The sequence below is a fragment of the Geospiza fortis genome, unplaced genomic scaffold (genome assembly GCF_000277835.1).
Source record: "Geospiza fortis unplaced genomic scaffold, GeoFor_1.0 scaffold200, whole genome shotgun sequence".
NCBI lineage: Eukaryota > Metazoa > Chordata > Aves > Passeriformes > Thraupidae > Geospiza > Geospiza fortis.
The window spans coordinates 4,329,272-4,345,953 of NW_005054353.1; the positions used below are offsets into that span (position 1 = coordinate 4,329,272).

General features: G+C 36.2%; 1 protein-coding gene across 1 annotated transcript in view; it reads right to left on the bottom strand.

The window, feature by feature from the left end:
- The window catches only part of ANGPT1 (angiopoietin 1), a 154,753-nt gene that overhangs the window by 41,781 nt on the left and 96,290 nt on the right, over nt 1–16,682 (bottom strand). The window contains exons 5-6 of the mRNA XM_005423478.2: nt 15,247–15,374; nt 9,756–9,857 (exon numbers count right to left, since the gene is read on the bottom strand). Of these exons, the coding sequence (XP_005423535.1) occupies nt 9,756–9,857; nt 15,247–15,374 (230 nt within the window). The remainder of the gene's footprint in view (nt 1–9,755; nt 9,858–15,246; nt 15,375–16,682) is intronic.

The window sequence follows — 16,682 nt, forward strand, 5'->3', positions numbered from 1 at the left end:
CTGGCAAATCAGTGGCTTTAAGTTCCCGAAAGAATGCTTAATGTAATAGGAAAAGATCAGTAATTTCTAAAAGTTCTCAGCATTCTCCTTTATTTTCCTCACTAGCTCTCTATGGAAGCTGGGAGAATATATGAAAGCAGGGAAATATGCTTACATTTTCATGACATGCTTTCTTATCTCTCCACTATTAATCACAAAAAGGATACACAAATGTTTGCACTGATCCAGCACAGATTATTATAATGTGTCATTTTATTCTTCACAAACAGAAAAAAAATACTTTTGCTGCTGAAAATTGCACTAAGATCATATTTTGGCAAAGGCTGGAATAAGACATGAAAATCACAATAAATAAATTCTTTTATCTAGGTTTTGTCATTGAGAAATAATAAAGTAATTTTTATACTACATTAGAGCAGATTGTTCTTGTTAATGTGATAGAATTTGTTTTCAGAGAAAAAAATAAAACAATACAGAACTTTACTGACAAATGTAAATCCATTTTTGTAGTTGGAGGAAGCAAAGGGCTTTTCTCTTTCTATATAACTATATATAAATTCTGTAAATTCTGACATAACGCTCAACTGCTATGCAAAAATAAAGAAAGATTTTAATGTTTTTTATATGGATTAAAGTACTTAGAGCTAGGAATCAAAGACAAAAGCACATGATTGTATAATATTTATTCTAGATGACATCTGACTTCTACATCATCTCATTTTCAATTTCAATTTGGTTATTAACAGAGTCCAAACTACTAAAGCAGTCATAAGTACAAAGAAACAGTACTGGTTTTAAAAATGCCCTTAAGACTTTTAAAAGTTGATACTTATTGAAAAATAATAAGTTGGGTGCAAAAGAATTTTATTAGCTTTGGCAAAATCTGTGAAGGTATTCTGCCTGAATCATGTTGCTCCAAGTTCATTGAACAATTATCTCTCTTACTTTATTTATTTTGTCTGATAATGCTCACAGGAAGCTTTGACTTTTTATAGACAAAACAAATTGAAACCAGACACAGCCAATATATCCAATGGGTTCATCTTCTGTCAGACAATTCAATTAATAAAGCAGATAATAATTTAGTGTTTTATAGCAGCAGTGACTTCCCAGAAGCTATAAAAAATATTCAGTTACTTTTGCCTTAGCTGAGATTATGGAATGGATATTGTTTAAGAAGATAATTTCCAAAAAATATTTGTATACTTTTTTGTATACTTGGAGATTTTCATTCCCATCACATTATATTATTCATTCTTTTATTTTAAATAAAGATTTGGTTTATAGAAATTACTTCCATTTCCTCAGACAACATATGTTTTAATTAATGTTACATACAAGAATATTGGAAAACAATTCTAAATATTCAGATTTTTTCTATTAGGAAGTACCAACACATATTTGATGGCAAGTTTTAAAAATATATTTAGATTGAAGCCAGATACTTTCTCAAAAGACTAAAAAGAAAATGAAACTATTGTCAGTTTAAATAAAGAACTAAATATCTGTATAATCTGCCTGAAAATCTTGTTTGTAATCTGCAGCAATTCAGTCTGTTGCACTTTATTCTAGACTCGATATATTAGTAGAAATACAGAAATTAGGTCTACTTTTTACTTTTTCCTTCTCAAACACACAGTATCAGTAGCAGCAAAATTCCCAATGAATTAAAATCACAGTGACAGAATGAAATGCAAATCTTACACAAAGGTTACCTCTGGCTGGGCAAGGGGCCCAAAACAGCTCAGTTGCCTACAAATATTTCCTACAAAGAACCAGGACATCTTCCTCTAATATCTGAGTTGGACTCTTAGATATTAATCAGGAACATCTTCCAGGCCTGGATTTCAATCTAACTTCCTTACTATGTAACTGAAAACAGGAGAGTATTTCTTATTGAGACAAATTACATTGAGAGCCTTTATCCCAAACCACCTTTTTTACTGTAGGACAAGTGGATCCTGGGAATGCAGAGACACTTAGTGTGGCTTCTTGTAAGAGCATCCCAGGGAAATGGGTATGTATTAGAGAAAACTTATTTTTTGTGGTCTAAGAAAAATGAATTTTGAGCTTTCTGATAACTTTCTCATTATTTGCAAAGAAATAAATGGTAAGTTTTAGGGCTAAGTATACAAAATGTAAGAAAAATATCTAGGAAAGGTATTTTTTGTCATTTCAGACAAAAGGAAAAGCTTTTGGGGTGTAGGACTTAATTCTCTTCTCCAAATACACTGATTAAGTAGAAAATGAACATGGCTAGGAGCACAGATGCTACAGCAAAGACCAAAAGTTTGTGAGTTTGAGAAAGGACTTGAGTTTCAGCCACATAATCTGTCTAAATAGAGCATCAAATTTATGGATTGTTTTTGAATCGCATGCTTGGGCTCAGCTGGTAGCCTAAACAGCTGAACAAGAATAGAAGCTGACTGACATCAGAGTCAAAAAGTTTTACTTCTAATTTGACACGAACCCCAAAGCGAAGAGCTGCTCCACTAAATTCCAAATGGAGCAGATCATACAGAAGAGAAATGCTGTTGCACAATGAGAGCACACAACTGCTATTTGGGAAGACCTCTGCTAAAATTCTACTATATTTTCAAGTCACAGATTTTAAAAGCAACCTCACTGAAGCTCACCTGGCTCTTCTAATATAGCATTTTCATCTTGTGGTTAGGACACTTCTTTAATGACTTTAATCTTTCTCATAGTGCTCTACAAGAGGCTGTTAGCATAACTAAGCTAGATCTTGTTATCGTTATATAAAATTTATTAATTAAAAGTCTTTGGAATACCACATGAGTCTTATCAGTATAAATTAATGCTGTTAAATTGAAGCACCAGTGGCAAAGCAGCACAAGCATACATCCATGTGTCAACAGAGCTCTTGAAACTGATGTTATCCAGTAATGTTTGCATAGGAAAGACTGTGCTGAGTACAACACATTTAAAAAACACAACTGTGCTCCGACACAAATTTGTGTTTAATTTCATATCCAAAAATTTTCTCCAAAATAAAGAGGATGCTTCCTTTTGTAGTAACATCTCTGGTGCCCAATATGGTGTTCCAACTCTCTCTGAGACAAATATTGTTTTATTCTTGTTCCCTTACATAATTCTGTTGAAGCTTACACTGTATATTACGACTTGGTCAGGACCAGAAGAGTTTAATGAGCATGTTTTCATAAAACAAAGTCTCTCACCACTTCAATATCATGTCCATTTCTACTGGACATATTGGGTCTCTGGAGAAGCAGAGAAAATGTTGTGTCTTTTCATAGTACTGATGAAAGTAACAATTATCTGAGTAACTGCTGCAGTCAGAACAGACTTTTTATTACACCAGCATGACATGCCATTCTTTATCACAGAAGGGCGGGTCTCTGTGAAAGGTCTTACTCACATAATATCTTAATACACATTCCACTCACCAAAAATCATTTCCTTATATCCAACTCACTTGGAAAATGTGTGAAAAAACAAATTACTTCCATGTCATTTACCCCAGTCCCTTGAAGAAAATTGTCTATTATCAGATGTAAGAAACATATGACTTTGAAGCATACTATCATAAGTAATGAATTTATTGCAAAATTACAAAATTATTCACGTCTTGAGTGTGCCTTGTAATGATAACTCAGTCTTATAAGACATTCATTCAACACATTCATTCAAGACTACCACTACTCCCAATCTGTCTGGTTTGTTTACACTACAGAAATATAAATTTCGTCTTTTCCAAGGTCACACATTCCCTCGTTTTTGCTCTTCTCACAGGTCCATCCTGTTCTCAAATCTTTCATTTTGCAGAAGGGACTATGCTGTTATTACAAGGCACTTTATTAACTGCATCATGCTACTAACAGGGAAAAAAACACAAAGCCATCTCTGCTGAAGAAATTATGGGATTAATCTCCAGCTAGTAGCTAGATGGATAGATGTAGTACAGATAGCTTTATCAAGGCTCTTTTCCTTTCAGAAATTGTTTGTATTCCTTTCCTACTCCAAGATTATCTACAAAATGTTTGCCTAGGTTCTTTGAACCAGTAATTCTGTCCCTCACAAGTGTTTCACTAAGACACGGGGAAGAAAATCTGTGAAAAGTGCTCTGAAAATTTCCTGTGCAAACAGTGAAATTGTCTCAGCTCTAATACCAAAGTAGCCCTATGCCAGCTGTCATTTGAAAACAGCTGATTACCTGCCACTGCTTTGGTATTTTCTGTCCATGTTATTTGACTCAGACCAAAACTACTCTAAAATTCAGTGATGATCTTTTGTCACAAGACATTTTGAGTCCTCTTTTAAAGAACACAGGGATACATCTATCAATGTAAGTGTGAAGATTTCATGACTGTAACAATGCAGAACATACCTTAAATAGTTATAATCCCAGAAAAAGACCAAAATTCATTCAGAATATCTAGCTTTAAAAAAAGTGAGAACTATGAAAGATATTGTTCCCACAGTATGGGCTTTCAAATTATGAGTAATTTTTTTTTCTGTCAAGAACATTCTCCTCAGCCAAGCCATATGGTTTATTTAATTTTTGCTTAAAATCCCACCCACATCTGAAGTTATTTTGCACTAAGATCATGGAACCAGAATCAATAATTCTTACACACACAATTCTAAAAGGTGCTTTATGCATTTTTATGTAGTCATTGTGTCACTTGAAAAAGAAAGTGATGAACATAATGTTCTAATTATTGAAAGGGGTCGGAGCTCTGTCTGTAATTATTTCATTAAATATCAAGTATTTGTGTATAAAATATAACCTGAACACTATTTGTAAATGGATACAACAGAGAATTATCCATCATCAGTTAATGCTCCAAGAGGAAACTACATCAGCTTGAATTTTTGTCTCTTCATTCAAGACAAATGCAATATAAATGGTGGTGAATACTTATTTTGAATGAGAAAAATGTGCAAGTTAACATTGCTGCTGAAGCAATATGGAAAAAAAAAAGAAATGTCAGAGTTTAAAAGCAAGAAGGGTGGGCAGGGAGAATTATAACAGAACTTGAAACTTGAACTAAAACTTTCACAAGAGAAATTAAAATTTTAAGCCTTAAAGTCTTACAACAGGTGGAGACCACAAAATTAATTAGAAGGCCATATTCTAAAACAGGAGCTGAACAGTTTGCAAATACAAATTGAACGTAAGTAACATCTGGAAGGTTTCAGAATGAACTGAACAAAGACACTGAAAAATAAAGTCTTTATTGGAATGGTAGCTCTTATGTATAATTCAGGCTTGTAAGACTTACAAAGACTAGCGAGATGAAAACATAAGGTGACCAGCAACCTTACTGTCCAGGAAATATATAGGCTCTCTGTTCAAACAAAAGCTTACTCACAGAGGTGGACTGTGGGAAGTATAAAAAAAGGTGTAAAAACCATCGTGTCGAGAATGAAATCAGAGACATAGAGTCCAAAGATGTGTTCAGCTGTCCTTTAAGTAAGCAGAAGACACAGACCACCAGACTTGTTATAATAGCTTAAATTTACTGAGGCTCAGAGGAAAGTCAGGCTATTCCAGATAATACAATGTAAATTCCCAATAGAATTGCATCCAAAAACACTTCCTGAGAAAGCTCTGGCGACTACCTCCGTGGTCTGGCTCTCAGTGTGTGAAGAATTTAAGCCACAGAAGAACATAATTTATCCTGCTCTGGTGTCATACCATGTATGCACTATGGAGATAGTCATCAATTTGACACAACAGCTTTAAGGAAAAAAGAAAAAAAAGAAACTGCAACAGGAATGGAAGTGGTTTTGTCGATATGCTCTTCAGGCACACACAAATGCTACTGATGACTTCTGAAACAATTGGCAGCAGACTTGTTTTAAGCACTGAACTGTTGTTGGACTCTTAGATATTAATCAGGAACATGAAATTAAAGGAATGTGAAATTTAGCACTGAACATCATTCTTGCCTCAAAGAAACCAAAACAAAAAACAGCTGCTGGTCAGGAAGGTAGGAAGTGGTTGCCATATAGCTTAGAAATTCATCTTTGTGTGTACTATGTACAAGTGATCTTAATCTAGCTCACGACATGAATGATTAAAAGAAGTGATAGGGGTTTTTTTTCATCAGAGAGTGGAAAGTAGCAATTAAGACATAGAGTACAATTAAATACAGACATGCAAGAAATAAACTGGCTAGGAAAATGGTTGCTGTGAGCTGGCTAAGGCACATAAATTCAAATACCTATTGAGAGTTTTTCTCAAATGAGAGAAAGCAGGAAAATTTAAATGTCTGAGGAAACTCCCAACAGACTCAACCCCAAAGAAGGCCCCCTAGGAAACTCATTGTGAGTGTTGGGCTATCAAATGTGGAATAAATTTAGAGAATTTCATGGGAATTATTAAACTAGACATGCTAGAAGGCTAGAGAATAAGGAATTCAATACTCCATCACCTAATTTGGCAAAAATGGAGACAGTCACTGGGAAAGGTGCATTCATCCAAGAACTGAAAACTGGAAAATTATCAAGAAGTCTTTACAGCCAAGTTAGCACATGAGCTAACCATTTAGTAAGATTTGATTATTGCTAATAACTGCCTAATAAATGCCAAAAACTGCATCTTGGACAGAAAGCCTGTAGAAAACCCCCTTCTAAAGGGTCTTGGGTTTGCAGATGGCAAGCAATAATTTTTAAGTGATATTCCCCTCTAGAGATCAAAACTCTTAATAGTGTTTTACATTTACATGTACTCAGGCAAGAAAATAGGAAAAATGCTTGAAATTTGCTTGAGAGTGACCTCACCTGCCATTAAAGAAATTATTTGTTATTCCACTTCAATTTTCTCTGATAAGCAACAAACAGTATAACAGAAAATTCATTGTAAAATGCAAAAGAACAGATGTAGTAGATACTGATAAGGAAAGTATGGGAGAATGAACTTATGGGGTTTTCTCTGCATTTATTCCAATTACTATTGAATGCACAAAACTCAAATGGCCCAAGAGATTTCTTAGTCAGAAATGAATTCTTAGCAACAAAGGTAAAAATTACACTGCACACCCTAAGACTAACAAGAAAATTGGAGGATACTGGGAACATATGCCCCTAAGCAAGAAGATACCAACCAACCTTGCATAACAGTGAATCTGCTGAAAAAGTTATGCACTCATTAGCTGTTGTTTTAGACACAAAAGAAAGTGTTACTTTATTTTCCAGATTGGAGGCTGAATGCAAGTGGAAACAGAGAAAAAAAACACAGGAGGAAAAATTAGTACCACTATTGCACTATCACCGACTGTGTGGCAATTTATGTATGAATGGAGTTGTATACTTCCTACTCAAAAGATTTATGGCTACCCTACCTCTCACTTAACCTGTTTACTGTAGTGGTGTCCAGAACAGAACTGAAATGCTTCCATGTAAGCTGAAAACACCAGCATGGAGCTGCATTAAAGACAAGGAGTGCCTCCCTGCTGTCAGTGACTCCTGTAACCCAGCAGTGCTGTCACCCTTGCAGAGACTGCTCCCTTCCCAAGGAAGCTGCTGTAAGGATCTGTTTAGAGCAGAGCGTATGTGCAGTGGCCTCCTGACACTGTAACAGCCAATAACTTGTGGGGCCTTTAGCAGCAGTGCAGGCTGGTGGCCTGAGTTCCTGTCCAGCTCAGAAGCTGGCAAGTACTTGCTTATAGCTTAAAAACTTCAACAGTGTTCCAGATTTCTTTCCAATAAGAACTAAATGCACTGAAAATAAATGAAGCCCAAGAGATCTATGGTTGCTGTTATTATATGATGATATTATTTCTGTTAGCTTGAGGACCCCAGTGAGTTATAAGCTCGAGAAGAATATCAACAAAATTGGAAATCTCTATCTGAATGATGGGCTGAGAAAACACACATTAAGTTCAACTCCTCCAAGGAAGCCTAAGTGCCATCATGGCGTTTCCCACACCACACTACCCAGCTTCCACTGGAAGAAACACCAGGCCCGATGTGTCATGAAGGAGAGGGGTTGTGGTCCAACAGACATCACACACCCTCTCTGAACAACCAAAGAATTAAGTCAGTAGTGTTGTTGACTGGAAGCTCAGATGCTTCCAGGTATCAGGTAATACACAGAGTCCATCAGCCTCTACCATTCTGCATTCAACACTTGGCATTATATGATAACCACAGAGGGGAGCCTAAGATTGTTACTTTGGTGAAACTGTTCATAGGAGCAGAGCAAGCATGAATCCCATCTTTCATGATATATAGCATAAACTGTCAATAAAAGCCCAAAAGCGATCCTTTTTATTTGGTAGAAGCAAGTGATCCCTTAGAATACTATATCATTCCTAAAGAGAAGCAAAATTAATTCTGCTTGAACTAGACAAAACCAACAGAATCTAATCCTGTACAGATCCACACTATTGTGAAGGAAAAGTGGAGGAAAATGACTATGTGAAGGGATATATAAAAACAGGCCACACGGGAAAACTTTACAAAGGGCTGTATTTATTACACTGCCTAAGATGATTTCAGGAGATAAAAACTGAGAAAATCATTAATGTGATGCGTATAAACTTTTAAAAGTCCATATGTAAGTTCCACATACAAATTCTGATTTCCTCACTAGTAAAACTGGTAGAATCTTCAAATTTTGGTTCCCCAAAATAATTTGTTGCTTTATTTGATTCTGAAACAAAATCAAGTAAAACAGTTTTCAAGTTTTCTGCTAAATTAAAACAATACCAATTTGAATAGAAATTATTTAACTCTATTAAAAATATTCTTTTTATTTTAACATCACTTTAGTTAATATATATTATGAAATAGATTACATCCTCTAGTTATCCATAAGAGCAGTAGTCTGACCCAGATAATTATTTATATTTTCAAGCAATATTGAAAATAAAGCATCAATAGAATCCAAAATTAGATTTTGGTTCAATAACATGATATTATGTTTATTTCTGAAATTGTAAGTTCTACCACAGAACTTCTTCCCATAGAAATTTTTACAGAACAGAACTTGCTTTAATTTTTAACATTTAAAATTCTCTTTTCATTAGTGTTTTTTGAAAACTGTAAAAAAAACCTTTCCTCTGCCAGGCTGATAACAGAGTGCTAAAAACTTCACTAGGAGTGTCATTGAAATCCAAGCCAGTCCTCAGAGACTCAGAGAATGCAGCTCCATCAGAAAGTTTGATCGGACAGAGAATGAAAAAAAGTGACAAGTTATTTAGATTGGAGTAAAATTTTTTGAGTTGGAAAAGGGAAAAATAGCCTGCTTGAAGTCATGTCATCTTTAATTTGTTAAGTTATTTATTTTCTTGTAATCCTATTTGAAGTATCAACATTTCCAGTACATTAACTTGATTGGCAGAGGTGCTGTATGACTTGGGATAAACCCCAGTAAAAATTTTTATTCCTATCTGCTCCAAATTCTGAATGAGTTCCTCTTAGCTGAAAACATCCATGCCTTAGAAACATCATCACATGCCTTTTACTTCTGAACATCACATCAAGTCAAAATTTCAGAGTCAGAAAGCACTGTTCTGGCCTCATCTTGTTTTAATCTCAGCAACTGATCTGAGAGAAACTCTAAATCATGGGAAATAATACTCAACTAACTGAGTAAAAATTATTTTCAAAAGTAACAGACATGATGAAAGGTAGTTCATAAAAGACTGCAGGACCATACCACATCACTATAGGAGGAATTATCTGTTTAGGTCAATAAGAAGTAGTATTTGAAATCTGACACTTGTATGAGTTGTACAGCTATTGGACATTTTTCATCTTACCATTTTGTATTCTTTCCAGCTTTTCTGAAAATCCAGACTTCCATCTTCTCGGTGTTGTATAACTGTCCATCCTCCTCCAGCAATGTCCATATTGCAAAAGACCTACAATATTAAATAAAAAAGAAAAATTTAAAAACCCAAACAAAAAATAAAACAAGTTTGAGTTGAAATTCTGTCATCTTGGGGGGGGAGGGAAAGTATTTGTGAATAACAGCATTAAGGGAATGTGTTTTCCTGTGCACTCATGCCCTATTCCCTCAATGACATCCTCAGTCATTTGGGAACAAACAGTTCTCTCATTATGTTTAGTGTAATTCTCTCAGCAATGTCTCCTTTCAGTACATCACCAAGAATATCGCCCAGTCATCCCCTTCTGCTTCTTCAGCTTTGCCTTTCACATTCCCTCCACGCTTTTTTTTTCTACTTTCTCTGTAGTGCCCCTGAAACCACTTTTAATAAACAAGATAATTCTCTCAGTGATAATAATGCTTCATGTAGCTTTTAGCAGAGTGTCATTTGGTCTCGGTGAGAATCTTGAAAATTCTTGCAGAAAACACTCATCCTAGGAGTCTGAAATGCATCACAAATGAAGTTATACTTTTTTCCTTTGAACTGTAATATTACCTACAGTGTTCCAGGCAGTGTCCCAAAATGGGACAGGTGACCTCGGAGCAAGCTGCCTTATAAGACAGAATGTAGGTAGAAACAGGTTCAAGATATGAGGTCTGTGAGACAAGGTCAGAAGTTAAGATACATACTCAATATGCAAGATCATAACCTGTCACCACTGCACTAAGAAAATTATAACCTAGATACTAAAGATTCTGTGTACAGAGGATGATGAAACAATTTGACAATTTTGTTGACCCTTGATATTAGAATATTGTGTATACTGAAATCTGTTATCAATCTTAAATAATCCATATAATAATAAAAATGAATATTAACTTTTATTCACTTCGTTCTTTTTCATTATCCTTCAAAAATACAGAATATAAACTATGAAAAAATTAAAATACTGCTTGTGCATTTGCTTTTCTTAGTATGTGAGAAGCAGTAGTAATTTTTGTTCCTGTTTTTCTAGGACACTTGATTTTAAGATCTAACTTTCTTAGGGCTACTCATTCAAGCAAGTTTTCTTGATTTCATTCCCCTGGACTCAATCATGCAATATTGATGCACCTATCCTAAATTTCATTTGTCTGTTCTTTTAAAAGCTTTATTCTGCCCTTTAGGTAAAAATTCAGTATGTAAGAGTGTTGAAAACATTTAGCTTTTGGCACTCACATCAGCAAGAGTCAACCCATTAAGCACTGGTTAGCAATTTAAAGCTTTATATTGCTTTGACAAATTGGAGGTTATTATCCAACATAGTTAAATAAAAATTTGTCCTGCAGTTGACTAGAGGACCATATTCTACCCTCTGGAAAAGCCATTCTAAATTTCTCCAACTCATAAGAGCTGTCATAGTAACAATATGCAAGTGTTTTTGTTTTAATTTGCACCAGCCATGCCAAATGGAGTCCCTGTGAAAGTGCAGGAAGGAAATAGAATACCAGGACAAACATGAACTTCATTCAGGGTAACCACAAGAAAACCCACAATTTTCTAGATAAATATTTTGGCCCTATTCCTTCTTTAGGGAAGCCACTGTGAGTCAAAACATTTATCTACAGGATTTAATGTCTTTAGTCTGATTTACGGTGAGAACTTTTAAAGATGGATTTACTTTCCTTGTAAGTCATTTCAAGCTCCCATGAATCCACTGCCAATTTTTAAAGCAGTAAATCCTCAACTGTGTTAAGACTACTCATTCTAAAGATGCATGCAAATGTTGGGATTTTCATAGTACAATATAATTAAATACCTATAAAAAGACTGAAGTGTTCTGAATAATATATCAAATTGAAAGAGAAAACGGCACAGTGAAAAAAAGATTTGCCAGCAGCACATTTTTCACTTGCCATCATTGTATGGTCTGGCACTTTCCACAGCAGCAGACATGAACACCTGCCCATATCAACAGGAGTTCCATGGTGATTGTAGATGTTACTGTGCATAGCTTTAGCCTTGTCTGTCCCAGAAAAGATCAAGGCACTCAGCCATTTAACACCACTTAATTTGTTCTGATACTTAACTTTCTATTAGAAAAGAAGAGGATGAAAAAAAGTGACTGAATTTGTATGCATTATAGTTTCTCATTTTATAATTCATAAAATAACCTTAGAATAAAAGACCATCCAAAATATTGCACTCTTGCACTTCCTTAAATGCATGGGTAAAAATTCTCAAGCTCCAAAAAGGCAAATGTGGGATTATTTCTACTTATTCTACCTTTATGGACTAAATTATTAAAATTTTTATAATTATCATTCAGAGATAAGCTCAATTTTAAAGTAAATGGAAGATGTGAAATTTCTACAAATTTCATTTTAAGTGCATGCACACCAAGACCCCAGAAATCTACTTCACTGGCATGGAGCAACAAGTTCAAGACCAGACTTTTGAGATGCAGGGAATGTGTCTGTGCTATGCAAAAACAGTCTGATGATCACCATGTTGGAGGACAGCTTGCACACTACAGGGGGATAACCTACATTTAATGGGTTAAAATTCTGCCAGATATGCTCAGAGAGAGCATCAGCACCAATTCAGTGGGAGTCCACAAGAAGAAAGTAAAGGGGGAGGAGTGAAGAGCACAGCCCCAGCAATTGCTTTTGCAGAACCATGAGGACACAGACCCAGCAGCCCAGCACAGGGGGGATAACATTTCATTTTCAGTGTGGTGCACCCAGAGGATGGTGAGAGCCACGTTTGTGGGGGCATTAGGGGAGACAGGGGGACAGCCAGTGCATTGATCCAAGGGCACATGCAGAGCTCCTGCTTGCACTCAGACCAATCACACCCAGCCTACTTTGGCTCCCAAAGGTGGCTTGGCTCTTTCAACTCCAAAATGGGGACAACCTTACTTTCACTGCTCCCTTGCTCATCAGAAGCCTTGCTTCCCCTCTAGCTCACCCTGACTTTGCTGGGGACTGAGAGGATTCTTCTTGCCTTTTCCTTCCCTCGGAGTAATCATCTGTCCACATTATCAGGCACTGCACATATACACATCAGAGTAAGCCAATTAATTACCTTAATAATTTAATTCTTTTTTCTCTTTCTATATAAAAATATGGAATATTATTAAGATCTTTTTAAACAGATATGAAACACTAATTTTGATCAAGGACTTGAAGGTTAGTGAACTATATTAATGAACTGTTAAAGCTAGGAACAAGAAACAAAAATTGCAGTCTAAAGCATGTGTGAGAATTTAAAAATGAGATATGTAAATGGCATGAAGGATAATTTTTTGTGAATATATGGATGTGAAACCAACAAAACACCAAAACTGAGAGTAACATTTGTGTATATGACAAAGGTATTTTCCATTGAATATCAGGATTCTAGTAAGTAACCCTTAGAAAATATGAAATCAAATGAAGGCATATTTTGTAGCCTGATGTATAAAATTGTTAGGAATGAGATAGTTGCCTGCGACTGTGAATAATACAAAAGATAATAATATATTAGGGCTCTTAAGATGTACCAGAACTGTGCATTGCATTGTGGTAATCCAGATAACTAAGCTGGCTTTAAACAAGCAAGTCTGTCTCCATGGAGTACCTATCAGGATATTAGAGCAATCTGATTGCGTCTGCATGGTGCTACCTCTGGGCTAATTAGTGCTGGCACAGTGCTGCATTGGAGTGATTTTGAAGCTATCTCAGCTGGAGTCAGTTCAGCTATCTGCACAGCACTACCTTGCAGCTTGTTTAAATGCCCTCAATGTCTATAAAAACACCTGTTAAAGCAATCACATTCCTCACTTGACTAACGTGAACATGCCTGGGCTCAGCTCTTGCTGTATTATTGCTAGGGCAAGACAGAAACTGGTGTATCAGAAATGCCCTCAACACACAGAAACACACACTCAGCCTTTTCTTGCTAAAATAGGAGCCCTCCAGAAAACTTAATGCAATGGCACCAGCTGAGTTGTGATACCTATGTTGATTGATAGCAGTGTCTGTAATCAGGGATACAGTGGAAACTGTCCTTATACTGCCAGTGGAGTGAGTTTGAGGTAAATATACCAGAAGCATGAGTGTCACAGTGTTTCCAGGTAACCATTGTTTTTAATTGCAGTCCAGCTTCTGGTTATGGTTCATGAGCTTCAGTAAGGCTAAGAAAACTACTGCCAATTGGTACATGTGATTTGTACACAGATGTTACATCTCCTTTTGAGCAGAGCAGCATCTACAGAATTTCTTTCACTATTCTTGTCCTGCTCAGTAATGCTTTCAGGGATATCTGCCTTTTATGTCATGTCAATTATTTTCAATTATCAATTCACAGTTTCCAGAATTATGTTGATCTTGGCCCATAAAACTCTCCCACTCCAATTCTACTCATGGTTTAATGAACTCTAATTCCTTGCTAAACTATAACATCTTGATGTTTACAGGCTTCTAAAGGCCTTTTGTAACACCAAATTCCACTTAGGAACAAGGTTAGCATATCTTAATATGATTAGAATATTACTATAAACAATAATATTGGTAATATTTTTACAGTATTTTTATGTTTGCAGGATCACCATTTTAGTGCAGTAAGAATAAATTCACCAGACAGAAGTGGTTCCCTCCCTCCTGTCTGGCCTACTTTATGACCACCACTGTATTTCCCAGGTAATCAGCCTTTAGCCTTGGTGGCTGCTCCCAACAGTGTCCTGTCAGAGGGACAGCCAACATTCCCCCACAGACAAACTGGGTTTAGGTGATCCTCTCATGTTCCTAACATCAGTTCCTGACTCAGGTACCTTAGCAACAAAAGCCTTGCAAGAAAATAATCTCTTATACAGACTAATTTTTCATTTGCATAAAAGAAACCCCCTCCCAAGTCTCTTTTTTGAGAAGGATGGGATTATACACGCTTCATAATTCCAAGCAGTGCTGGCACTCAGCATGTTGTGTTCTTTACAGCCAAATCCGCTTTTCCCTGTCCCCTACAAGAGGAGCAGAATTTTTTTAAATCCTTATCTTTAAAAACTACTCATTCTGCTCCTTCTTTTTTTGTGCTACCAGATAATCCCCAAGATCAGCTTCCTCATTATCACACTTTACAAATTCACTTCTAAATTTTATTGCAGATTTATTTGCAGCCATAGTCTGATTCAACTGGGCTTGCCAAGTGGGAGGAAGTGAGTCAACTATTGAGTGTACGTTGGAACTTAGGAAGGATTTTCTGTCAGCCGGAAAGAAGAATGTCTGGAATAATACAGTTAATAATTTTCTCAGTCTATTATAATTTTTAAAGACTAAAGAGAAGACAAGCTTTTTATACCAGTACAATATTTTGTGGAATGATAACTTCCATAAAGTCTCAAAACACTCCTTTCAGTTCAGAGCAATGTCATATTAACAAACAAGAAAATAAATCCAGTCTTTACCTTTTTAGGATCTGACACATTATTAATATAAATAGTGTAGACCCCACTTTTGTTAACACCAGATTGGTATACATCTGCACAGTCTCTGAACGGCTTTTCTTCTTCCTTTTTTGCATTCTTTAGTAAAACTGCAAAACAAAAGACATGATAATATAAGTTACAACAACAGTCTTAATCATTTTTGTATCTAGGAAGTCCACTTTTACATACTACATTCCTTTTAAAAATGCACAGTAGTAATTGTACTGTGTTTCTTGCACAGTTCATGCATTTGGCAAATTTTAGTAAAGAACTAGTACAAAGCTTTTGGACAGATGGCAGAAGTAGGCACCAGAAGAGGTCACAATACAAATAGGTAAACAGAGCATCCTGTCTGCTGAGAGGTAACACAGCATGTTCCTTCTGAGTGCAAAGCTCTGTGCCCCTGCAGGTGTTGCCTCCGACTAAAGATGCACCCGGGAGGTTGCCAAAGAATGCCCCAGAGATGGCACATAAAGGTGGAAAAATGTGTTCAGAGTTGTGATCTGACACAGATGCTCACCTAAGACAGCAATGCTGGAAGGAGAGAGTTTGTGCTGTTCGCAAAGTAATGACTTTTGAGCAGCACAGGAGCTTGGGGCAAGGCAGCTGCTTGCTTAAATTTATTTTTTTGTAGAGAATAATTTAATTATTTTCCTATCTACATTCATAAAGGTTGCTAAGTACAATAAAAGAAAAAACAGTGCTACTGAGGTCAGGTGTCTAGAGGCAAGATTTATAGAACTCATTTTGGCTCAGCACAGGGAAACAGTTAATGTTATAACACCAGTGCAGATCTTGATCCTGTATATTACAGACAGACCATGTATGTATGAGGCTGGGCTGAGAAATCAGGAGTGCAAAATGTTGAGAATCCCAGCCTTGAACAACCAGGAAATTCCCTGTAGAAGGAGTAACATCTGAGAGTGTTCCTCCCTTTCACAAACAAAAGTAGCATGACCCTACACAATAGTGAAGGATATGATTCTATTTCAACAGCACATATTTTAAGCACATCAGTATTCCCATGAAATCCATCTGCCTACTCAGATTTTTAAAGTTAAACATGTCCTTAAGTGATGTGCAGGGTTCGGGCCAGCACTTCATTAATCCCTACAATAAGGATACAATATTTAAGTCTTCCAGACACACTCATCCTCTGGTGAAAGATACTTCTTTTTCATTTTTGGCTTGAAAGTGTGAGTTATAGATACAAAAGGGACTACATCTCATTCACTCAGCGAAATGGCCTCTGGACAAAGCTGATGTGTAACTGGGCAATGGCCTGGAACAGTGTGTAGGACTACACGGGCCATAGGTGGTGAGAATAATGCCAAGGGCATGCAGTTGGAAGTACTATCTTCCCTTTGAACACCTCAAAGCAGTAATTTAGGATGGCAAATTCCTGCCAGAGCACT